The sequence below is a fragment of the Motacilla alba genome, chromosome 8 (genome assembly GCF_015832195.1).
Source record: "Motacilla alba alba isolate MOTALB_02 chromosome 8, Motacilla_alba_V1.0_pri, whole genome shotgun sequence".
Lineage (NCBI taxonomy): Eukaryota > Metazoa > Chordata > Aves > Passeriformes > Motacillidae > Motacilla > Motacilla alba.
Window position 1 is genome coordinate 6,305,518 of NC_052023.1, and position 26,079 is coordinate 6,331,596.

Consider the following 26,079-nt stretch of genomic DNA (forward strand, 5'->3'; position numbering starts at 1 on the left):
TTCTGTATATGTTGCTTGCAAAATTGTTGGACGTGTTCTTCAGGCACTAAATCCTTAACAGGTTTCACAGAGCAGTGTGAAAACCTTTTCTATTGTATACTGCAATTTTTTATTTAATTTACTTTAATAGCAATACAGTGCCAGTCAATAAAAACAGGTCAGAAGTCTAATTAATGTTTTAAAAATAAAGGTTCTCAAACACCAGGCGAGTTTGTCATTTTCTGTATGGTTTGTTTTGAGGAGGAAGAGGAAAGAAGGTGAGGAGGGAACCCTTCTGTTCCATGATTACATCCCACCCGCTCATTTTCTCCTTTTCTCCTTTGCTTTTGATTTTAGTGGCGGTCTTAACAGAATGTCAAGATCAATTTGCAGCATGGTTTAACTCAAGGTTTGCATTCTGCCAGCAGCAATTGTCCTCCTGAACAATGCCGTGTGTTCTTGTAACTTCAGAAGCTTTTAGAAGGCTCATGGCAAGGGCAGCATCTAATGACTTTATTAGTGTAGGGTTTCAAAATGGACTCGGTAATTGTTCGCATCTCTTTGTCATTTAGTCATAATTACTGCATGGCATTGTTCAGGGTTGCACTTGTGAATAGCTTCCTAATAGCACTGAAACCAAGGAAAAAAAGGAAAAGGATAAAAGGTGATTGTCTCTTTAGATGGAGAACAAAACAGCCTGTATATAGATGATGGTTAAACTGTTTATTATACACCCACCAGAAAAGGTAAACTATCCCTGCTTAAATATTTATGTGCTTCAAGGTAATTTCATGTTAGTAATCTAAAAATGTCCAAATTTGGAAAACTAAAAATCAGCAGAGAATGCATTTTGATCTGGTCGTGATTAGGAAGATATGGATGTCTATAATAGCCAACTATAAATAGAAAGCAGCCTCTCTTATATTATGAAGATTTTCAGTGCATCAGTTTATATGCCTTTAACAATGTTTTAAGGTCATCTGAGAAAAATAGTTATTAAACCCAAGGAATTAATTAAACTGATAGATTTGTAAGCATATATTTTAAGTCCCCACTCTAAAAGAAAATCTCAAAGAATGTGCTATCCACTGTACTCAAAGTAAAACCTGGTTGATTAAGCTTGTTGAACAAAAAAGGTGAAAAAATAAAACTTTTTTGTGTGCTGTGCGAAAGAGTGAAGGCAGAAGAACAGGTGGTCAAGACAGATTTGTTGGGCTGTTTTGAGGGAGGATTTGGTTGTAGTCTCTTATTGCTTGTTTCTTCTGCTGTATTTGTGCCATTTTTCCTCCAGTTTGGAGACTCTCATTGACCTTACAGAATTGCATTTTAGTTGTCAGGATGATTCTTTGATTTGTGAAGATTAATCTGAATTCTCTGACTTCTGATGTGCTTTGTAGCTTCTCCCACTTTACCAACATCTGTAAAGTAACCAAACCCACTGTCTGTTCTTATCTAGGCTATTATTAAATCTGTATTTTAAATCTACCTGTGGCAAGCCTTTACCATTCCTTAAGAAATCATATAGTACACAATGGGTGATGATGAAAGTGCATCTTGAGTGTTCCATTCTTTGTGCAGTGTTCTAACAAGGGGTCAAGGTATATTTTATTTATGCTTTCACCAGTGACATTGCCTGGTGTCCAAGGATGGACTAAAGGGTTTCTAGAGGACTGTGGTTTACACTGAATGGGGTTGGGAAGTGTTTATCTGATCTGGTTGAGCCTTTCAGGGTGGGAGTCAAATCTTCCATGTTTTAGGAGGAGATAGATAACCCACACATGTAGGCTTTAGTTTGCATAAACTGGATAAAATCCTGCTTTTTAACATCTGAATCTGGTGTTTAGCATGTGGATCCTGGAGGTGACACCCACATAATTTGATTTAGGCTGCTGTATACATCTTTAAAACGTGCCTTGTGTCTCCTGCTCCTTGGGTTTATGACCCTACTAATGTGGGTAAGGCAGTAACTCTGAATTATGGAGAGCAAGATTATTTTAATATGCCAATTCAGGACCTCAGCTTTTACTCTTTTAAAAATGTAAATACCTAATACAAAAATGTTATTTTTACATTAACATTTTAATGAGTCTTATGTTGACTTTGCACATTATATAATTATTACTAAAAATAATCAGAAACTTTGCATATTTAATATTCATAATTGTTTTCCTCATGCTCAGCAAAGAAGTTACTTTTTTCCAAACCCATTTCTGAAATGTTAAAGGCTGTTTAAGGTTGGCTTTGGGAATTATCTAGTCATAAATAAATCACACTTTTTTGGCCCAAAGTCATCCACTTTGTGTTCTGAAAGGGAATAGGTGTTTTAGAAGAGATTGTCAGATTTTCTGCTGCTGCTGCTTTTTGAGGAGGACTTTAGGCTAGGAACATACAGCAACAACCATCTCCAGTGCAGCCTTTCTGCTCTGTTAAAAAGTCCTTTCCAAGAAGTATAGTGGGCACCGTGTGCCAAAGGGCCTCATTGTAGGAGGAAACTTTTCCAAAGTTTTCCCTTCAGTGCATAGAAATAAAAAGTAACTTCAGGAATTTATATGAGTAAGACTGTAACAAATAACCAGATCTTTGTTATTTCGATTGATACAGAAAGTAAAGAAAATCTAAAATACTATGACTACTATGAAGATCTAAAATACTATTAATTTTTTTGTATTTATTGTAATGCATTTTTCCATACATTTGAGAGCTGAGTTCTCTATGGAAGAGAATTTAACCTTAGGTGCACTAGACATTTGCTAATACAATTGTTAAATAACAATTAAAGTGCTGGGGAGAGGGTAAGAAAAGCAAAACCAATGAGAGTTTGCAATCTTTTTTTTTTTTTTTTTTTTTTGAATATATAAAACCATTCAAAATGTAGCACCAAGTGTCCCTCTGCACATTCCAGGAGCACACTACAGTGTGCAAGATGCAGCCTGCTCTGAATTGGTTTCCTTCTGCAGGGCTACTTGGTTAACACAAACCAGCTAGAGTTAACATTTTAGTTTTTGTTGCTCTTTCTGCCACTGTGTTGACTGCTTGAGATTTATGTTTTATTCATGATGCCTTGAGAAGGTAGATTAATTTGGGGGTATATGCAGAGCTGTTCATCCTATCAGCTTGTGCATCAGTTTGATTCCTGCAGGAACTGGAGATCAGAAGGAGGACAGGCCCTGAGCAGTCAGTATTTGGTTTCAGTGGTGGGTGGTGTCCATGTCTCCAAGGCCATGCTGATGGCACTTTTCTGCCAAAGAGGAAGGATACTGAATTCCTCTGCTCCTCTGGAGTCCTGCTGCACCAAGGCCAAGGGCAGCAGGCAGAAGTGCTGCTTTGTGCTGTGGTTTTTAAAGGAGATGCAGAGAACTCTCATCGCTCAGAATCCTCAGTTCTTTGCCAAGTTCTTCCTTCAGCTCCTCTACAGTTCTTCATTTCTTTGTAGATTTTTTTCTCTACTAGGCAGGAGTAGGAGTGGTTTTGAAGGAGTTGGAAAATACAACATGACAGTTCAAAGCCAAGCAGTGCCTCTGCTTTGTCCCTTTTAGGAGCTGGGCACCAGAGCTGTTCCTAACTTACCAAATTGTTTAAGCTGAAATACTAAAGGAATATTTACCTTTTTCCAAAGTATTTACCATCATACCTTCTTTCCAGATATCAAATAATATTGAGCTCTGAGATCAACAATTTTGATAACCATCACTTTGGTCAGAAGTGCCCAGTTTTTTTATTAAAAATTAAAAGTTGCACATTTTCACAGAAACAAATTATGACTAAACCCCAGCATCCACAGAGTGCTACATAGCATATTTGAGATCAGGAGCTGTGACAGACCACAGGCTTGAGGCTTAGGTTGTAGTATTTCCTTTGGGTTTGAGACTCAATAATGGTAAAATTTTTTTTCAGTAGATTCTTAAAGCTATTATTTTGTCATAAATGCATTCTAAGACCTTATTTTACAGTAATATTAAATAAGTTACTATATTAATAAAATTATTTTAAAATTCATGCAATTACAAAAAAGCTATGCCAAGAATGTATTTTAATATAAGACCTCATATATTAGCTGGTAGGAAATGATAACATTCCTCTTTGGAAAACTCATGGGCTACAAAGATGATAACTCCTCACCTAGGTTGTCTCAAAGTGCATGTGGAGGGAAAATTGCTGTGCAGGCATCAGCAGCTCCCCCAGTCAACATCTTCATGGCACCAGAATAATTTTTCCTTTGTGCCACTTTTAACTGTGTCTGAGCATTAATACCTGTTCAATCTACATTTAAAAAACTTCAGCGCTTTCTATATTTTTTAGCTTGTTTCTGTATTTGTCAAGCCATGGTCAGTGTCCATGTTTATTCTGTAGCTGTAGCTGCTGCTTTCATTGTTACTGAGTCAGGAAAGAAATGGTGCTGCTTGCCAGAACTGGTACTTTTCTTGGTGAACTTTTTTCTTGTAACTTTTGAAATTTTTTTTTTTTATGGATTTTTACTTCATAAAATGCTTTTTTGCCTTTCTCTGGCTCCCTCCTTGAATGTTTTTGTAATTTCAAAATAAAAGGACTAGTAGGATGCTGTTTGCCCTCCCTTTCTGGCAGCATTCCTCGATTTCCATGTTGGTTGGAGATCACAGTAATCCAATGCTGTGGAAAACCCTTTTCCCTGGAGGGACATCTGTCTCTTTGATGGACTCCACAGGCACTTTTTTGGCAGCTCTGGAGATGTCACTGAGAGATCTGGCACACTTCTGTTGAGATGAAAGTAAGAAAATCCCTTGTAAGTGATGTACAGAGTAAGATACTGGGTATTGCACCAAGTTGTTTTGGTCCTGCTCTCTTTGAACAGTAAATATTAGCGCAGAGGGGATTTTTTCCTCCCCTTTTTTTCTAGTTATGAATCTGAAACCAAAAAGGTCTACAAATACAAAATCAGTAAAGGCAGAAAAAGGAAAAAAAAATCATTCTTCATTCAGAATTCTCTGCATGCAAAACCTGTACCTACAAAAGCATGTTTTTAGACTGAGTTATTGGCTGACTAAATACAAAATAGACTTAAAAAAAGATTAACAAACCAAAACCTTTGACTAGTACAGCTAGGACTGTAGGAGTCTCTTTAGTTTTGTTCCTTCTAGCATTATTCTCTACAGCACTTCTTCACTTCTAGTTAAATATTTTGGTTTTCCATTAAACTTGGGTGCTTTTCTTCTGTGCTGAGTTGAAGACTCTTAAACATTTTAATACACAAGTCTGGGAATTCAGTTCAATTGTCCACTGTCTTTATTGCTTCCAGGGGTGAAAACTTGAACTCACAGAAGTCATTTTCATTTTGCTGTGGAGGATCACCACTGACTTCTGTGAGGCCAACATTTCACTTACCTGTTCTCACCTTGAAAGAAAAACATCAAAAGCCATTATTTATCTGAAGAGTTGATATGTCCAGACTTTACAGATGCTGTTTTATCCTTACCAGATGTTATGTGTCTGTGTCGCTGTTTCTGATGTAGCAGAGTTTGTTCAGCTTTTTGATGTCTTCTTTCTGTCTGATTGTTCTGAGTTGAAAAATACAGAGAATCAGGGAGTAACACTAATGGCTTTGAAATACTTGCTTGCCACCCCCACCCATTGCCTTCCATCCAACTACAGCAAAGACAAATTCTCTCTGAGGAGAGATTTTGGTTTTAGTACTTCAGGTGCCTCAAATTTGCCCAATGCTGTACTTGTTAGAGTTATCCATTTTTAGCCATTTTTTTGCATACAATATATATATTGATTAAAAAAGTCATAGTTTTGAATCTTTTCAGTATCTTTGAGAAGAAATTACTTGGAGCACTTGACATTTTAATGCAGTTTGTCTTTTCAAATACATTTGGCTTCTAATGCATGTGGCAACGGGACTTTGCTCTCCAGTTAGAGCATACATTTCAGAGTAGTTGTTACCTAAAATATTATCATAAGGCATAAGAAAACACACGATTTAAGTTGCCTTTCATGAACATAATTAAGAATTAATAAGCCTGTACCAGTGGCTAGTCCTCAGAATTTCCACTGTTTTGCCTTTTGTGACCCGTGTTATTAAAAGTCCATTATTTTTACAGACTTTATTAAATTGGATCTTATTAAAGCATTCTATATTTGCATTTGGTCTTTCATAATTCATTATTATTATGACATTTACTTTTTACCATCAGATCTGAAAACATATCATAAGCTACCCTTTTCTCTTGAAAGAAATGCTAATTTCAAACAGTCCTTTAATGGAAGAGAAAAGCTTTATCAGTTTTTTCATTTATTCAAGATCGTGTTAAGAATACTAATGTTAGACTTCTGTATGCTAATATCTAAGAGCTTTTTTTGGTCAAAAGCTTAGAATTATTGTTTTTTAGACCACACTGCTAAGTGTGTCACTGGCAGGGCACTGGTACAAAAGAAAATACAATTCTGAAGTACCACGTTTTAATTCTGTGACTGATAAAACCAATTTCTTGATTTTTCATTATTAAATTATGCTTTCGTATGAAATTTACTATTTTTATATTTCACCACGTTTATTAAACTGTTGCTCTACTTAGTTTCTCTTTGGAAGTTTTAAACAATTGATTCAGTATTATTGTTTTAGGGGGTGGTTTTGAATTATAGTCTTCACATAGTATAACAGGAAATGGAAGCCTCCATGAAATAAATCACTGTCTCAAGCAATTGTAAATTGTTTTAATTCAGACAACCTGGACCCTATCATGTTTATAAATATTATAATAATTTAGTTATAAAAAGAGATAAAGAGCTCTAGAACTGAATGCAGAATGTGCTGAACAGTAGGTAACATGCATTTAAACTGCTGAATTTAGCATAATTATTTTTTTAAACTTAACTTCAAAAAATCCTCTACAATGTTAACTATTTATTTCTTCCCCCACAAGGTTTCTGACCATGTGCACTAGACATTTTGGGAGTGTTGTAGCCCAAACCATTCGAACTCAGAAGACAGACCAGTTTCCACTTTTCCTTATTATTATGGGAAAGCGATCATCTAATGAAGTGTTGAATGTAATACAAGGTACAGTTCTTTACATTATAGGTATTGCCTTTGTGAGTATTGAAACTGTTATAAGAGGTCTTTGCTAACTGTTTCTCTTTTAAGATGTCCAGAATATTAATTTATTACACAAAACACACTTTAAGTTGCCTGGATATAATTATCTACTACTCATAAATGTATTAATTAGCATGGTGTTAGAGATTGGAGTTGCCATGACTGGAGTAGAATTACAGTTTACAGTTTTCTTTTATTTTTTAAGTGGAAGCCTAATTTCCTAAATAAGGAGCTACACTTAGTTTTCCAAATTTATATCCAGATACATTCCTGATTTCAAAAAGATCTTGGCAGCACTTTTTACATAGTGCCAGAATGCATTTGGTTCTTTGTTTGTAGTTCCTTGTTAATACCTGAGCTCCTGTTGCTAATATTTGGACATGAGTTGCTTTTTCAGACCTGCCTGCAGCATCAAGACCCCCCCATCAGGTCAGGATTGAAGTTCCTAACATAATCTCACATAAATGAAGCTTTCTGGCTTACATGAGCAGATCTTTCTGGTGTAACCATTCCTCTGATTTCACTGACAGCAAGATGACTTAGATGTGGAGTGTTGCCCTCTGACTGCTGTTCTCAGTAACTCTTCAAATTAGAGCACATCAAAGAATGGCTGCCTCTCATTCCTTCTGCTTTCTCCTCAAGTTTGCTTTCATGACACTGTGTCCTCATTTTTTTTTTTTTTTTTGCTCATATCTGGCAATTTTTATTGTAATCTCATTTTCCTGAGGAAATTCAGCCTCGGGAAATGCTGCCTTTTGCAGACAAGTATTAGTGTTTCTCTTTGCATCTGGGATTAATAATTTTCTTGAGGACTCTGCAGTGTTCCTTCCTGTGCACAAAAATGGTTATTTTTTGCATGGATTTTGTCTCCTCAGTGCAAGGTGCAGCACAACACTCATTCATAGTATGAATGCCTGTAACTTATAAAACCTATTTCATAGGTCTTATAGGTTATTTCATAGAAATAGTCTTATAAATAGCTTAGTTTTCTGACTGTGCACTACAGTTCAGAACCTTTGCCATCCCACTGAAGTCAGTGGTGCTACTGACTTAAATTACTGAACTGCTTTAGCAACACTTCAAAGTTATAATACAATACAGCTTTATATTAAAAAATAATCCAGATTATTTAATGGCATGAGTTAAATGTTAATGATTTGTCAGATTTTCTGCACTCTTTAACAATCACCTATTGGAGCCTTCCTTAAATTCATCCTTTAACAAAAATCACACAATCTCTTCTTGTTATTTTCCCAGGAATGGGGACACTGGTATCTTTTAACAATACTGCCTCAATGAATGGTAGCCTCTGAAGTCCTGCATGTTGTAGCATGTGGGATAACATTTTCTGCTAAGGTAGCAAATGTTAGAAATGGGAACAATGAGGGCCTTTCAGGGCTGGGTGAGAAGGCATGTTGACAGAAGAGATACAACTATATAGAAACCTAAGACCCCAGTGGCGTTTATTGAAATGCAGACTGTCTTCGTTTGCTTTTGATTTTTACTTTTTTTCCTGGGGTTGGAAACTATGGGGACAGTCTTGCATTCTTTAGTGGTACTTGTTCTGCTGGGGTCCAACAGCTGTTTAGGCTGGCAGATGTTAAGACTTTGTAGTTTTTGACCATTTCTCATGGTTTAAGAACTTGTAACTACAATGACAAGTGGCTTTAATGGGTAGTGCAGTCTTCAGTTTAGAAAAAGAAACCAAAGAATGCATCTTGGTAGGAAATTAAAGTAATCTTTCAGTCTTAATCAAGACTGGAGGCATGCTGGAAGGAAAACATGGAGAGGTATCTGTTTTCCTACTTATGTGTTCTATTTCATGATACACATATGGATAACAGAATTTTCTACTTCATTAGCTTTGCAAGTTTTTTTTAGAAGTAAATAGACTGAAGAAAATATAGTATTTGAAATTTTACTACTAATTATATCCAAATAAAACATGGATCTATTTTGTCACATCCATTCAGTCATTGTTTTGTGTGTTTTCCATTGTTTTAAACCAATCCACTTGGAGGCTGCTGCCAACATCCTACCTTGTGTTGCTTGACTAAGCAGTTGCTTTGGTCTCCCTGGGAATTCTAAAACTGTAAAATCAATTTCACATAAGAGAATCCTAGATCTACTGCTTTCCTTTAACATCAGTGACCGAGAGACAAGATTGAGTTAATTTATGCAAGCATAAAAGCAATTGTTCAGATTTGCACCATCTGAAATTTTAACCTGTGATCAACCTTTGTAAAAATAATTTTGAGTTTTCAGTAAAAAGGTGAACTGAAAGCATTCTACTGAGATATTTGCATTTTCTACTCTTGTCTATTTTCTAGTCTGGCTATTTCTTATGGATTAATTCTAAAATGACTTCTTTTTTGTTTAATAACTTTAATGAAATGAAGTTCAGCTATCTTCCTTTGTTGCTAGGTAACACAACAGTGGATGAGCTAATGATGAGGCTGATGGCTGCAATGGAGATCTTCAGTGCCCAGCAGCAGGAAGACATAAAGGATGAGGTGAGCACTGAAAGTTGCTGCAGATGCCTCCTGCCTTCCACTAATCACTGGGGATGTAAATTAACCAGATGTTTCTTTATCCAGTGGAGTTGGGTATGATGTGTTTTAGTGTCTCTCCCATTGTCAGAAATCAAAAAGGTAAAGTCTTCTTTGTGTATTTGGGTCTCAGAACAACTCCTCCTTTTTTGGTCTTGTCATTTTCAGTTTCTTTCCTTTTTCTGAACACAGTGATCAGTGACTGGTTACATTATAGTGATATTATAGAGCTTAATGTGCTCATACAAGGAAAACTATCTGATTTTTTGCCACTGACCAGCTCCAAGTCATAGGTAGAAAACAAAAATAGATTAATATATCTTAAATCTGTCTGTTTAAAAGGGGGCTGAAACCAACTTTAACCAGTACACCAGTACTGAACCACCACTCAGAATGATGCAGAATGCATAAATGATTACAAGACTTCTCAAAACCAGTGTTTCAATTACACAGAAGCAGACAAAGTGAGTTACACAGCTGAAAGATCTTTATCTGTTACTCTGTAAATTAAGAGTGACATTTTAAAGTAATGAAGTTCATAGGAATTTGTAATAATAGGTGTGTTGCCATTCAAGATTATTCTTATCCTGTTGTATAGACATTGGTTGACAATAATTCATGAAACACATTCTTCACATTTAAATCTTGTATCTCATTAGTACAAGATTTACGGACTATAGTATGAAGGCACATTATCTGCACAATATCTGTCATTCACTTTTTCTTCTTTATTTATGTTACCTGTAGTTCATTGGTAAAGAAATTGACTTTAATTTTGTTAATACTGAACACAAATTTAAATATGAGGATTACAACGAAAATCCAAGGCACGATATAACAGAATTTTTTATTGCATTTTAACAGGAGTGTCTTGAGTATGGGAGGTTTTTTAATGCTTTGGTAAGAAGGTGAAATTTACATCACAGATGAGCTCCAAGAGAGGTTCAGAATTAAAAACTATACAAGCTGGTGAAAAGGAAGAAAACTGAGGGAAACAGAAGCATGTAAAGTCAGAGAGATAAGAGCAAACAAGAGATAGGAGAAGAAACTAGAAGTGATAGGATTGGAGCAGAGTGGAACAGGGCACCAGACCAGACCCAGAACCAGGAACTGGCTCCTGTCCTGGGCTGCTGTTTGTCCTTCCCTGGGTGACCAAGAGCAATGACAGGGACAGTCCAGTCCCTTCATGGGATTGTTGTCTCCTGGCCTCATTCTCCAAGTGCCCTGCCTATATAGGGGGAATGGAAAATCGATTTTTATACATTTCTCCAAAGTCTTTCTTTGTCCAAGTCTTCTGTAGTCTTTTGTTTTTCTGTCACTGAAAGCATGGATGACATTTCTTCCCCAACAGGAGCTTTTTCTAACACACTTTGACATTCAGAAAAGTGATGGAAAATTTCATAAACTTTGGGGGCAGCTTTCCAGACACTATGGGTTCTATACACAAATAGGATATTTACTTACACCTTGGCTCCACTCGTTACAAGCACACTGAAAAGGTGATCTTGGACGCTTTGCCTTTGAAGCAGGAAGTTTTCAAAACAAAAAATAACCTTGCTTTATGAAATTACTATTCCAGAGAGGGAGTATTTGACAAGCAGTCTGTACTCAACAGAGGGCTTCAGCCTGAAAACAAAATATTGCCTTTTTGTGGTTAGCTACGTAACATGTAGCTTTCTTGTAAGCCTTGTATTTGACAACTTCAAGTGTTCAAACATCAACACCTTTTCTTTTATTAAGATCTTACTGCAGTTGGTGCAATTTTTTCCCAAATATTACAATAGCAAACAGGATACAGAGTCCGGTTTCTGTTACTGTTTTCTTAATAGCAACAATAAGTCATCGTAAAACCACAAGAAGATAAGCAGAAAATTCTTTTGTGCTTTAAAAAGAAGAGTCATCAGTGTAGCATTGCTGTAAACAGAAGTGTGTGTGAGAGAGAACCAGAACTGGAAACATTTGTAAATGACAGCATGAAGCCAGTAATGAGTGAGTCTATGCAGCTGAAATTCTCATGCACACGAAAGCTTCCAGCACAGCCATTGCATAACCCTGTTTGGCACAGTGTGTTTTGCAGTGCCCTCTGATGGTTATTTGGGTACAGGAGGACTGGTACCACTCCAGCTGCTGGTCCAGGCGTTCAGCTGATGCTGGCTGTAGCTACAGGCAGCTCCATGTCACTGAGCATCTGCTTGGGTTATAGGTGGGATGCTCAGAACAGCTTTGCCAACTTAGCTCACCTGAGTGAGCCATCTCATTAGCTGCTGGTGATAATAGTGTGCTTTTGTATCCATGTATTGGTAGAATTTACCAGTTTAGCCTCATAAGATTTTAATGGGGCAAATCTCTTGCATTTTTTTTTTTAGTGTCAAGTGCTAAAATACCATCACTTAACTAGCAGTTGGATTTAATTTTTAGATTTGTGTGTTGTACTCTTACATAATCTCCAGAGAAATACCTTAAAAGCATTGGGATGCACATGTGTACTCACAGTAACCCAGCATGCCTGTCCTGGTGTGTAACTTCTGCACCTGTTTCCTCTCCCAGGTTTCCTTCAAGGGAGATCAGCCTTCTGTCCCCTTCTTTTCCCTGCCTCTCCAGGGCTCTGAGTCAATAATGAGCTGTGTTGGCCAGATGACATTTGGAAACCTCCTGCCTCTTTTGAACCATGCTGTTGATGTGCCATTGTACATACACAGTCTAGGTGTCTGTTTTTATAATTTCACTCCTAAAATTGCTGTAAGAACAAGCCACAAACAGCAAAATTGGATTAACAGCACACTGATGTGCTCACATGGCTCTTCTGATTAGAAGTGGCCAGTGGATAATTCAGTTGTGTGTTCAGTGACCATCACCACTGAAGCCTCTTGGCCAGGATTCAGCCCCACCTTTCCCAGTGCACTCAGGTCTGGAGACTGAAGCCCAACCTCAAGCTGTGTATGCAGAGTTATTCTGCAGCTGCACTAGTGATTTCCTGCATCTGATGGACACACTTTCTTTTTCTAACCATGTTTGCTCCCCTGGTCACTGCTGCAGGAGGTGACACCCCAGCAACTGCTCAGGCAGTGGGGTTTTGCAGAGGGAATTAATGTCATTAAGGAGTTTCTCCTGCAAACAAGAGCGGGTGTCTCAGAGAAGGGATGACCAGCCTCTGCCACTGTTAATCAAGGTGTGCACTGAGATTTTTCGGGCACTGACTTTGAAAAGAGTGTGTAGTATCAGTTCCTCTTGGGTATCAGTTCCTCTTAAGTGTCAATGCCTGGTGCTGGGCTTAGGAAAACAATAGTTGTAAAATATTCTACGCCCTGGAATGTCCATTTTTAAACACCCTGTGAGCTTGCTTGCTTTAATTGGATAGTTAAATAATCATCTCAGCGTGGCGTGATGGGCCCAAATAGATCCGAGTTAGTTCCTTTGTGAGATTAATGTGAAGAGATCTGTGATTAAATCCTGGCATTACAGCACAACACACCTGTTCTGGGCTGATCCTCAACATTTTTTCTTCATTGCCTGAGGAGGAGGCTTCTCGAAGGATTACAGTAACACTTTTTGACAAGCTTATACAGGGCGGAGTTTCCATGTAATGACAGGGCTCATTTGATGATGCCTCAGTAATGCATTTTTTATTTTTGCTGTCAACATTTATTACTGTAAAAGAAATGACTGTTACACAGCTGGTCCAACTTGTCCACATTTAAGTAACAGTAGGTCTCTGGTCGTGTTTATTTTTGTCATTATGCAATACTGGCACTCCTGCTCTTGGATTAGACATCAAGGTGGAAATACCCACAGTTGCTTCAGAGACCTTCTTATTTTTACAAATACCAGTTGAAACCTTTCATTCACTTTAAACTATGTCTGCCAGCACACTGGTCTGTAGTGTAAAAGAGAGACACTCGAGAATTTTTAAACTGGAAAAACTGCTGTAAACAGACTCTGACTGAAGATAAGCTGTAGAAAACCATAGGCCTGCAGAGTCACCATCTTTCCTCTCTGTTCTTGGGTGACATCTCTTTCCTAGATACTTCTAGAGCTTGAGGAAAACGTAGGTCCTTCCTCACCAATATCTGGATGGGGATTTAAAAAACCCGTGAAGGAAAACCAAAACTCCAAAATGGCAGCATAAATTCTTTTTCCCCTTTTCCCTGCCACAGCACTTTGGGGCTTTAGTGGCCAAGTGATATTTTCATAGCTGTGCTGTGAGAAGCCTGCTATCACCATGTCTTTTCCTCCTTTTCTGCCTCACTGCTGTCAAATGTAGGGGAAGTGCTTCCATCAGCTCTGCAAGAGACCTCTGAAATTTCTGCTAGGGACTGAAGCTCTGATGTAAATCAGTAGAAATCAGGTATCTGAATACCTTGGATAATCTGTGTTCCATCTAACACTGTCATGTGTATCATGATGTATAGTATTTGCACAACAAGAGATTATGAGAATACACGAAATTCATTAAATTCCAAAGCATAAAAGCATTATGGTGATGACAGCCGTCTAGCGAAGATTGGGATTTAACCCCTCAAAAATCTAATTAGCACATTTACTAATTATTACTAGTTATAACCAATTAAACTACAGTAATCAAAATTTGTTTGATTAAATTTTCTGGTTTTGTGTTTGTAATACGATAGCAGCCCATTGAGCATTCCCATGGAGCACTTGGCCACACACAGCCCGGTGGGTGCAAGTGCTGCCTTGAAGAGTTTACAGCATGGTTAGAGCCTTGGCAAAGTGCAAGGCAATGGCAGAGGAAAGAAAGAAGGGAGATAAAATGTCTTTAGTCCCTGTGGCTTTTAGGCTGTACATGTTGATGGCTCCAGTCAGTGAATATTCAGCCCAGCTGGGCAGATGTATCAGGACTGGCTGGCTTTTTTCCCACAGAAAGGCACTGCAGGACTCCTTGAAGGTTTTGGATTTGGTTTTCTTCTTCTCACTTGAGTTAATTCCAAAACTGAAATCTTGAACTTAACTTTCAGCCTTCAGTGTGGGCAGGCAGGATCCTGTGGTGGTTCTGTGCTGTTCTGCCCCTCACCCTGCCCCATCCTGCCTCCTCCTGTGGTTCTGCCACCACTAAAACGTCCATTTGCTTTGTCCTTGTCGTTCCCATACACCCAACACACTCTGTGTACACTTTTTCTTGCCATATATTCCCCATCATGTATGTTTAAGTAATACAATGTGCAAGTCTGTCATCTTAGTGAGTCAAATTAATGCCTTTCTTGCACTGGTTTGTTTGGACAAAGGGGTGTTTCTCTTTAACGCTCCCATGAATAGCCTTAAGCATTTGCAGATTTTAATTTCAGGAGTGGTTCAGTAAAATGAACTGTCTTTCAGATGGGCATTCAGCATTTGTAAATACACTTCTTTCTTTCTTTCTTTCTTGTAATAGCCCATTACTCACTGGTGCTCTGAGAAATGTCTTCTGCTCCTGGTTATCTTCTCAAATTCTGCCTTGTCCGATTTTACTTCACAGTAAAACTGGTCCCAAAGGGCAGATGGGAATAATATAACACAGCCCCCTGAGACAAATCAGGTGCAAAGCTGATTCCTGGGGTTAAATCAATAAATGCTACCTTCAGAAATGACAATAATAAATAGGGGAAAAAAGCCCAGAAGGGCCAATGCTTACTTTTCCAGCAAAATATCCCATTCAAAAAGTGGAGAATTTTTAATTTGTAGAATCTGCTGTCCTAAATTCAGTCAAGAACCTCTCTTTGTCCATCATCTTGCATCTGAAAATGCCTGTCACTAGGTATTTCAGGATTAACTTCAGAAATGGTTTAGGAAATAATTATATGTGAGAGTTATCCTAAATATCTTCTTAATTTTATCTGTCAGTTTTTCTTAGTCTTGATGCACTGGATATTCCTCAGGAGAAGGTTTTCTCTGGTCAATTGTAACTATCTCCTAAGTGTTTGATATTTTTGGGTTGACTGCATCTCTAAGAAGCAGACTAGCAAAGTCATAGCTGAAGAATATATTCTGTGAATAAAAGCAAATTTTTCAGATTTCCAACTTTCCACTGAATGTATGTCCTCCCACTGTCTCATTGTCAAAATGGGAAAGCAGAAACCTGTGACTTCTCCCATTTTTAGGTGCCAGGGATTGTTGTCCCCTTGTCTCAACCCCCAAACCCTTGGGATGTGGATGATTTGCATTCACACCAGCCTTCAGTCACTGCTGTGGAATTCCCCTGCTTCTGATGAAGGCTTTTTAAGTTACCCAGGATATGCCATGTCTGTTTACACTTTGATTTCTTGAGTAAGGAAGGTGCCAGTTCTGCCTTCATTGCAAAAGCTCTGTGGAGATGGATTTAGTGATGTTAGTCAATACTGACTGCAGTTTATGTAGGGTCTAACAGGAGAGTTGTTAGCTGCCTCAAATTTTATTCATGGATAACACTTCTGAATTTCTAAATATGAATTATTAGTGGAATGATTACTCTTGACATGTTCTTTGTTAGTGCATTGGAAGATTCTCAGCAAATATTTTCTTCTGCTTTTCCTGTCACTACTGTGAGTTTCTTTTGTTGCTTTCTGGTGAACTAGAAGCATCCTCATCCTTCTCTAGAGGAAGAGATGACCGAGATAAGAAACTGCATTACAAAAGGGAGAACTGCTTCGTGTAATGTTTAAAATTTGTCCAAGGTGTAACTCTGCACCAAACAATACCACAATTTAGCCGTAAAATCTGTGGAGGAGTTGGTTCCTGTTGAGTGTGAGCAGTATTGGCAAACAGAAGTATTAACACAGAAGCAGGTAGAAAGAGGCATTGCATGGGATTACATCTGCTGCTTACCCAAAGAGCTCTGGATTCCAGGTTTGTTTTTAAGGTCTGTTTCAGTAAGAACAGTATTATTTCAATGAGTTGTAGGGCTCAGTGGCACAGTCATTTACTTTTAGATGTGGCTCACATATTTCTATGAGGACCAGGCAGTCATGCGTGGTAATTCTTCACATTCCTGACATCTTTTTCATAATCCACTTCTAGGATGATGATAACTGCAATGAATAGGGAAGAAAGCATTTAAAGTTTTTTTTAATGCCTGGAATTCATGTTTCAATTCTAGTTGTAGAATCTAGAACATCAGTTTTTTGGTTTTTTTTTTTATAAACTACAGTAACTCTATCTTAGTTGCTAGCAATCTTTTATGGAGAAGAGCCTGTAGTTGCTATAGTTGTATCCAATTTTTCAAAGTTCTTTTCGGCGTTACTGGACTTGTGTGGCCTTTGAAATTCGATGTGAGGAATTAGGTGTGATACATGGAGTCAAAAAACATAGAAGTTAAATAAGTTCTCTCTGAAATAATTCTAAATATTTTTTAAGTCTTGTCCTCCGGCACATAAACTCAAGTCATCTTCCTTAAGCGAGCTGATTTGGAAAGGTTATTTTGGTTCTCACTATTCTAAGATAAATTTTCAGTATGTTTATGAAAAGTCTCAGTATAAATAGCACAAATTTTTTTTCTTTACTGTTATGTTCCATCTGTGGGAAGAATTGGGAAAACCTCTGTGTATTCAACAAACTTTCCTCATATTTGGAAAACATAAAAATGGGAGCTGTTTAATTATTTCAACGCCTCTGGTCTCAAAATGGAATATTCATGTAGGGTAGATTTTGCTATCAGGTTCAAGTTCCATGAGCAGAATACCTAAAACTTATCAATGTCCAGAGTAACCAGGAAGAGAAAAGGTTATTTGGTGGTTCTTGTCCTTTTTTGCATTTTGCAATAATTACTTCTACTCGTGTTTTGGTTCTGCTGAATAAAGTGATGGTTTCTAAATCTTGGAATGAAATTCAGGACACACTGATTGTAGAATAACTTTGGGTCCTGTTTCTCTAAGGAAGAAGAATTTAGTCGGAAAAGATTTTGCTACTCTCCAAGTAGAAATTGTATCATTTTCCCTGCAGTTTGTCCTTTCCTCCTGTGTTTGCATTCTGCTTCAGAGATTTAACCACTGAGATGTTAGAGGGTTTTTTGAGGAGCATCTTGGCATGTTTGTATGTTGTGATAATTACAGTTAGCATGAGCTCCTACCGTTCAGAATTGAGTTTTTGCCAAATAATGATGTTTTGAGGAGAAAATTGATCACTTAACAAAATTATTCTTCTATGTGGAATAAATGTTGCAGCTGAATGGGAAGATTGCATAATTCTTCAAGAAGCACTAGGCAGTAGACTTTAATTTCTGTGAAACACGGGACAGATTGCCCCAGTGCAGGTGCTGTGTTACTGGGAACTGCAGGGAGACCCTGCTGAGCCCACCAGCAGTCTCACAGCTAAATCCTATTGATTTTTGTAGGGACCAGTGCAGCCTCTGCAGGGCTCTGGGGGGGATTATGAGATGTAAGACAAGTAAGCACAGGGAAGCAGCCACTGTCTCTGCTTCAGAGGCAGAGTATGAAGCTATTGATTGTACACTTTGCTTTGTTTGACATCACCCCAGTGCAGTTATTCCAGCTTTTGGGGATATCCACTCTTTGATCCTCCACTGGGTGGATGATGCCTCGCTTTGTCATTCGTGTGTTTTTAGTAAACCTTTATTTTTTTGTGCTGTGATTGTTGATAAGATACTTTTTGCTGGCATGGTAACCTTGTGTTCCTTGCTTGCCTGCATCTGTCCATTTGAGATACTTCAGAGCAGGACCTGCTACTTTCCCATCTTTGTATAATATTCAGCACTGTGAATTGAGGCTTCTGGATGATGTTTGATAGTCGTGACCCTGGATGGACCCTGCTGAGGGGTTTTTGACCCAGGAAGGACCTGGGATTGGGCTTTCTCTGTCAGGACCAGCCATTACCCACTGTCAGTCTGAGTAGAGAGCCAATGAAAATCCAGTCTCAGCATCAAACCACACTTCCCTGTTACAAAACCATCCTAACTGTTGAGTGCAAGAGAGAAATCCCCCCCAACTCCAGCCTATACCCCCCTGCAGTGACCCCTCCACTGGAGGCTGCTCCTCCCCAGGTCTCTCTCTGTGCCTGCCATGGCCTTAAGTGCAGAGTCTGGGTGCCTCATCCAACCCTCAGGCCAGGGCTTGGACACACCATTCCCTTAATGGCAACTGAATCACTCTTCAGGTAGGCAGAATTTCTAAAGCCACAGTCACCCTTGAGGCATCTCTGAATGTGTTTCTCCTAGCGGTAGGTGAGTGATGTTGAAGTCACTGGGATTAAAGAGTGCTGAGGAACATGGAGATATTTATCATACCGGTCCACTATTTGATTTATTTTTTATTTTTTTCTTACCTTTAGGATGAACGTGAAGCCAGAGAAAACGTGAAGAGAGAGCAGGACGAAGCGTACCGCATCTCGCTGGAGGCTGACAGAGCCAAGGTGTGTGCAGGGGCAGAGACCCATGGGATGGGAACCCTTTGGAGTTTGGGAATGCTCTGTGCTGCAGGCGACTGCCTGCATCCAGTTGTGCTCTGAACTGAGACCCTAAAGTCCTCCTTGCTGTAGAGAGGCACCAGATAAAGTCACTAGGACTAGACTTGACTGTGTCTTTCAGCTAAACCTGTCCTGGCTTCATTTGGGAAAGGAATGGCAGGAAAATATTGCTTAATAAATATCCTGTCTCTTATATTAATTTAGATGGAAACATTGAGAAATTTCTTTGCATTTGTATTTATCACATATTTATGTGGGATTGCCCTTTGTGTTTGTTAGAGGGAAGCACAAGAGAGAGAAATGGCAGAGCAGTTTCGCTTGGAACAGATCCGGAAAGAACAGGAGGAGGAACGTGAGGTGGGATTTTTTACCTTTTCTGATAACTTTTTGAATTCATGAAGCTTATGAGCACCGAAACTGTCATTCAACACACACTGCAACTTCAATTCAAAGCATACTTTTTATGTGATCAATTTTCTTTACTGTTATTGATTTCTTGCTATGTATCTGTGAAACAAGTGCAGCTAAATAATTTTCATCCACTGTTTAATGGCTTTTCTGTTTTATCCTCTGGGTCTCAAATACAGCCAGATATTAGATGGACCTGCTCACAGGAGATCTGTGAAATGAGCTCCATAAGTACTGGAATCTTTGGGAGACTCTAACCTGTTTTCTGCAGCCCCTCCTTTTAAAGACATGGAGCCCTTTCATTTTTTCCAGGAAAAGCCTACCTGCAATTCTGATCAAACAAGTTACCAATATAATTTGGGAGACAATCCATTTACCAAAAAAAAATTAAGAAAATAAAATTCAGAATCTTGAAATTTGTGGTACTTGAAAAAATTTCTGAATAGTCTTCTACAGAATCTTCCTTAGAATTAAAATAGTGTTTAAACAAGTACTTTATGTCTCCAGGCCTCTGTAAGAAAACAGAAAGCCTGTGCTGTGAAGAGTATTGTTCCTCAAACTGTTATTTTGTAGGTTCTCTCAATTTGGTAAATGCTGAGGGTCCCAGTGCCTCTCAGAGATGGCTCCTGCAGCCTCTTGCAGGGGCTAGACTGGTTGTGAGATGGCAATTCTGTGATGTTAACACTAGCTGAACATGAATCCACTGCAGCAGGAGCAGGCTCACAATCAGCTCACACTCAGGCTCAAGCAAGAAATATGTTTTTCTTTTCTAAGTTATTTTGCATGCATAGAAACAATAATTATTTCTGCTTTGTTATATCTGCTCCTGAACCTTTTCTGATACCTTGGCCTTTTGGAAATGGTTTTCTTATGCAAAGGCTGCACCACTTGCCCGTGTTACCAAAATATGCCTGGGCTTCCCTGTTTTAATGCAGAGTGCAGCAATGAAAATAATAGGATCTGTTTGCTTAGTAGAACAAAAGGGATTTTAACAATAATGTTTACTAACACTCCCCATTTTCAAGTATACAGATTACTTGGGCTGAATTGTTTTGCAACAGTGTTTACTTACAGAAGTGGCTTTATGTTCAGTTTGTATTTTAAAATCTGACTATTGAGCTCTTCACATACTGAACACCTTTTTATCAACAAACTGAAATAGCTTGTTCAGGTCCAAGAGTTTTTAATGTGATCCATCATGTCATTGTTTTGTGACTTAGTTTGCTGGTACAGAATATCCATTGTAAATTGCCGTTTTATGTTGAGTGGTTACTTTGGGGAGCGACGCACTCTTTGCACAAAGGAAGGAGCTCTAATGAGCTACTGTTGTTTATTTTTCTCTAATATAATTGATTGGGTTCAGTAAATAGTGTAGCATCTGTTGTTATACTGTGTGGGGAAATGTCAAAACAGTGAGATAGTAAGCAGGTGGATGAGAATGGAGAGGGAGAAAATTAAAATAGAATCTATTTAAAATATAATCTCATAGTAGATGAGCAAAAATGAACTGAAGTTCTATGTATAAATATTTATACTGAGATATAATTTGCTCAGAGGTGTGTGTGGAAGAAGTAGACTATTTAAAAGCCTTTGTAATCTTGCTTCTGCCCAGTCCTTTCCCTGCAATGTAATCACCCTCTATCAGTTTCTGTTACTAAATGACCTTGGGGAGGTTTTCAAAGGCACAAATAGCAACTGTGTATACTGAAAGTTCCTTGAAAAAGGGTAAATCCCTGCCTGACTGCCTCTTCAGTTTGAAAAATTGCCTTTTAGGCACATTTTGGGGCAGGCAGTGTGTTTGTGCTGCTTCTTCCATTCATTTACCTTCTCTTTAAGTGCTGCCTTAAGTGAGGTGAAATTGTAGCAGAGCTGCTTCTGAATAGGATCAAATTCTTGACAAATGCTGATGCTGCCCATGAATACCAAAAATGCCCTTGAAAATCAAGTCTACCTCCTTCAGCAGTCATTGATTTTATATTAAAAAAAAACTGATCAAAATATTGGTGCTGTAGCAGCTCACTGAGACAGAGAACAGAGAACACAGACCTGGGTCCTGCCCTTAAAGTCTTGGCATCAGCAATGTTAGCAGGAAGACAGTCATGCACATGTGACTGTCATGTACTGTCATTGCAATTTGAGGGCTGATTTCATGCAGGTTGTTGCAGAAAATGTGTTCACCTGTACTTAGAACCATCTTCTTGCAAATACTACTACTGCTACTACCAACTTTATATCTTCAAGCTCCCATTTCATCTTCTCCCAGTTTTCTTCTTTAATGATTCCTACTTCTGTATGTACTCTGACTATCTAGTGTACATTCATGGCATTTTTAATTGCATCTTTCAACAGCGTTTCAGTTTATTTATAGTAAATTTCTTGCATATATTTCTTTTCACTCTGAACTGCCATTAAGGGTCCAGTCTACTGCAAATGGTCAATTACCATTGCAAGAGGAAGGCAATTTGACAAGTGCTTTTAAAGAAATACTTTTACTGCCTTTTAATTTATACCCTTTAAGGAAGCAATTGGCCACTTGACAATTATTCTCTCATTCAATTTTTTTCCAAGGCTTTCTGCCAAATGATTAAATTACGTATCCCATCGTGCATTAACTGTAGACCTAATAATATGTGTTATAAAGAAGGATTTATTTTAATTAGTTGTCTGGTGGGCTGTTATTAAGGAGTGAATAAAAATTATTTTGTCATTGAGATGTAAAGGCTCTTGAGCACTGCGACACATCTTGAAGTTTTAGAAGAAATAAATAGAATAGCTGTCTCCCTTTCTTCTGTTGCTGGCATTGGAAAAAATGATTGTTTTTCCTTCCCCAGGCCATCAGGCTGTCTCTGGAGCAGTCCTTGCCCCCCGAGCCAAAGGAGGAGAGCACTGAGTCTGTCAGCAAACTCCGCATCCGGACGCCCAGCGGAGAATTCTTTGAGCGGCGTTTCCTGGCCAGCAGCAAGCTGCAGGTTGTCTTTGATTTTGTAGCTTCCAAGGGATATCCTTGGGAGGAGTACAAGCTGCTGGGCACCTTTCCGAGGAGAGATGTGAGTAAATGCACCTTTCAGGAATAAATACCTCTGCTTCTTGCTCCTGCGGGTTGGATGGGCTGGGGTGTTATAGCATAGAAGCTAAAAGGTGTGCCTGGGTATGTTCCTGTGCTGCCAAGCTCCAAGCTCTAAGGCTGCTGGCTGCCCAGTGCTGTCAGATGGTACATACAGAGCTGTGAAACCTGCTTCCAGTGCCATTGTAAAAATCCTACATTTCATAAAAAGGTGTGGACCATATTCAGTGAAAGCTTGAATATGCTGAGCCAGCTTTGCTCACGTCCTGTTTTGAGGGAAGCTCCATCAGCACTGCTGGTAGTTCATTGTCTAGGTCTGTTATGGGCTGGTACTTCTGATCTTTCTGGTTTTGCCATTTGGATGCAACTTGATGTTATGAATAAGGCTCAGCATCAGATAGTAGCCATTTCTGAACTATTAAGTATAGCCTAATAAATATTTGATTCACCTTTTACATAATACCAGTAGACAATTACATCTCCTACCTTGAAATTGTATGATGAACCTGCTGTGGCTGATTTTCAGAATCTATACTGCTCACTGATTATAATAGCCAATTCTGTTGATAAATCAACAGGTAATTGTTGTGCTTGCTCCTAAATTTCTTTGAGAATCCACCTTTGTGTTTTCTGCACAAATTAGCTTTTATTTATTATTTAGTCATTGCTACAGCAAAGATGAAAGTCAGTGGGTCGAACTGTGCAGGGGCCCTGGATAAAAGGTGAAGGGAATGGGCACTGCAGAGACATCAGGACAGAGCCAAGCAGTGGTGGGTGAAGTTCAGCAGCTCTTTGGCCATACTGCCTGAGCACTGCAGAGGTGTGGGGCAGCTCTGGACCAGCTGGGGTCTTGTTTGCTGGAGGCATCTCCAGGGGACTGGTTAGACCATTTTTCACCAAAGGAGTTCAGTGATTTGGATTGCTTTTCCATTTTGTTTCCCATCATTGTCCCTGTGCGAAGTTCACTAGGAATGAGGCTCTGATTGACATGTTTACAGTAGTTTGTAACAGATACCTCTTACTTTATAATCTTATTTGTAAGTACTCCAAAGGAGAAGACGCTCATCCTTAGTCAGCATACAACCTTGTGAGTGGATGTGGTTTCTGACCCATTTTTGGCAGAACTGTGGACAGAATTGCAGTGCTTACAGCTCTTCTTCCACCTTGCCCTGTATTGGGAATCCTGATCAGTCAGGCTGAAAAGCAGTGTTTAAGGAATCTCATTAATCACTAATTGACTTTACTCCTTAAGCATGCAGTATCATTTCCAGTGGAACCAAAGACTAGAAGTCACTTGTGTTTCCAGGATTACTGATGGTTCAGTGTACTTGACAAAAGAAAAACAGTGTTTTGCAGTCTAAACAATGGGGTTGTGTGTTTTAAACATTTTGCAAGTCATGCCTCCCCACCTGTAACTTGTTTCTGATGTAATACATATTTAATATAAATACCCTACGGGTATATTACTCTTAACTTTTTACATTTGTTTTTCACTTTACTCTGGCTATTTCTGTACTTATTCACATCGTCATCATTATGAATGCTAGTCATCTGTAAAAAACCTCTAAAATTTATCAGGTGAATCACATAAGAACAAGTTCTAAAAAGAGTGGAAAAGAAAAAAAATACTACTAAATTAGAACAGGCTGGTATTGTCAGTACATCTGTGAAACTGGCAGGGAGAAAAGGCTGAGGCAAAGAAAGGAGAATTTAGTGGCAGGGTCTGGAACTGTTGGTCTGTTGTGTGGGAAGCAAAGACCCTGTCATCTTTTTTCTATGATTCCAACCTAATAATGCCATGTATGAGAAGTCACATAAATGATTCATGCTGATTGACTCAGCCATGTATGAATCCCATTGCCATTGTGACCACCAGAGCCACGACAGACAGAAAATATTCCCCAGGGGTTTGCAAACCACTGAGAACTGTAAATGACATCTGTCATGTTCCCCAGGTTTGGAAAGTTGGAAGCGTGCAACCCATAGACAGATTTAAAAAAATAAAATAAGGCATTGTTGAATGGCTTGGAAGAAGTACAGTCAAAGTATATATTCATTGCCTTGGGCTTTGTGGTCTGTAATCTCTTAAAAATACTGTAATCTCTTAAAAATACTTTTTAATACTTAAAAATAACTGTAAGTTACCAAGACCCTTCTGCTGGATGGTATGTCACCAACATGAATGGAAATCTGTGCTACAAGGACAGAGCACTTGGGATGCTTGTGCTCCAGAAAACAGGAGCATTTAGAATGTCTGTATTTAAACTATACACAACATGTTTGAAAAAATATGTTTGAAAGGATCAGAATTACTTTGCTGGAGTTCTGCTGCAGTAAGATGAAAACATGTCTCCTAAAGTTAGTTTTGGGTTTTTTTTCTATTCTAATCTGCTTTACAATAACATACACACCCCCAAGAGTGTTTCTGTTTTATCAAAACAAGGGGATTATCTTCAACCAAATCAACATTTTCTTGTCATAAACTTGTTAGAGCATTTTTACCTGCTGTTCAAAGCCATCAGTTCTGATACAGTGTTGTTGAAGTACTTTTACATCTTTCATAAATAAAAATTCATTAGTTCTTAGTCCTATGTTCCAGTTGCTTACACAGATATCCTTAGCTAACTTAAAGTTGGTATCATAACCCTACTGTAAATACAAACTTCTACACATGAGTAAATACCCAGATTAACCTTTTCCAGACAGTACTTGTAGATTTTAAAGCAGCAGTGACATTCCAAAGCAGTTAAGCACATGCAATGGCTTGTTATTGGGCCTTTGTCACTGACTGTGTTGTTCTTTCTACCCGTGCTGAAATCAGATATTAACCAGCTCCTCTCTCAGTGCCTCAGCACCACATCTTGTACCACCAGTGTGTGTCACAAATGTGAGCTTGGGGCAGCTGGGAGCTCGTGCCTCAGACTCTGGAAACGTTGGCAAGCACATCTTTGGGAGTGAAAAGCTGTATTGTATTTCTTGGCAAAGAAATTTCAATGCAAAGAATGTATTTCTTGTATTCTTAAATACACCTGCAAAGGCTTCGTGGGAACAAGTGTGTGTGCTGTTAAATGTGTGTGCTGATTTCAGAGTTATAGTTCCCCGTCTTCCAGAAATCACATTTAACTATAACAAAAAGAGCTTACTCTATGTAGTAAGTGTGCTCAGTCAACCCTCTAGTTCAGTATTTAGGTCCTTTCCGCTTAACAGCCTTCCCAAACTCTGACTTTGGTTCAGTATTTAAGTCCCTTTCTCTTAACAGCCTTCCCAAACTCTGACTTTGGTTCAGTATTTACAGTATGTAGGTCCCTTTCTCTTAACAGCCTTCCCAAACTCTGAGTTGCAGCAAAACTCCAGCAAAGTAATTCTGATACTTTCAAATATGTTGGTTTGGTTTTTTTTTTTAATGTTGTGTGCAGTTTAAATCCAAACTCTGACTTTGGTAGTCCTCTTGACCTCCCAGCTGCAGGATCCTCCTTCTCCCCGTGCCTTGGAGACCTCCAGGTGCTCAGTTCCTCCCTTACTTCAGTGCTAGTGATGTGCACAAGCCTTCCTAAAACTGTTAACATCTTACAGGGTGGGCATTTTACCCCACTTAGGCAAGAAGCTGAAGTGGACCAGGT

General features: G+C 38.6%; 1 protein-coding gene across 1 annotated transcript in view; it reads left to right on the forward strand.

Moving 5' to 3' along the window:
• The window catches only part of FAF1 (Fas associated factor 1), a 149,093-nt gene that overhangs the window by 112,507 nt on the left and 10,507 nt on the right, over positions 1-26,079 (forward strand). The window contains exons 14-18 of the mRNA XM_038144133.1: positions 6,879-7,015; positions 9,476-9,564; positions 18,853-18,933; positions 19,267-19,344; positions 22,227-22,442. Of these exons, the coding sequence (XP_038000061.1) occupies positions 6,879-7,015; positions 9,476-9,564; positions 18,853-18,933; positions 19,267-19,344; positions 22,227-22,442 (601 nt within the window). The remainder of the gene's footprint in view (positions 1-6,878; positions 7,016-9,475; positions 9,565-18,852; positions 18,934-19,266; positions 19,345-22,226; positions 22,443-26,079) is intronic.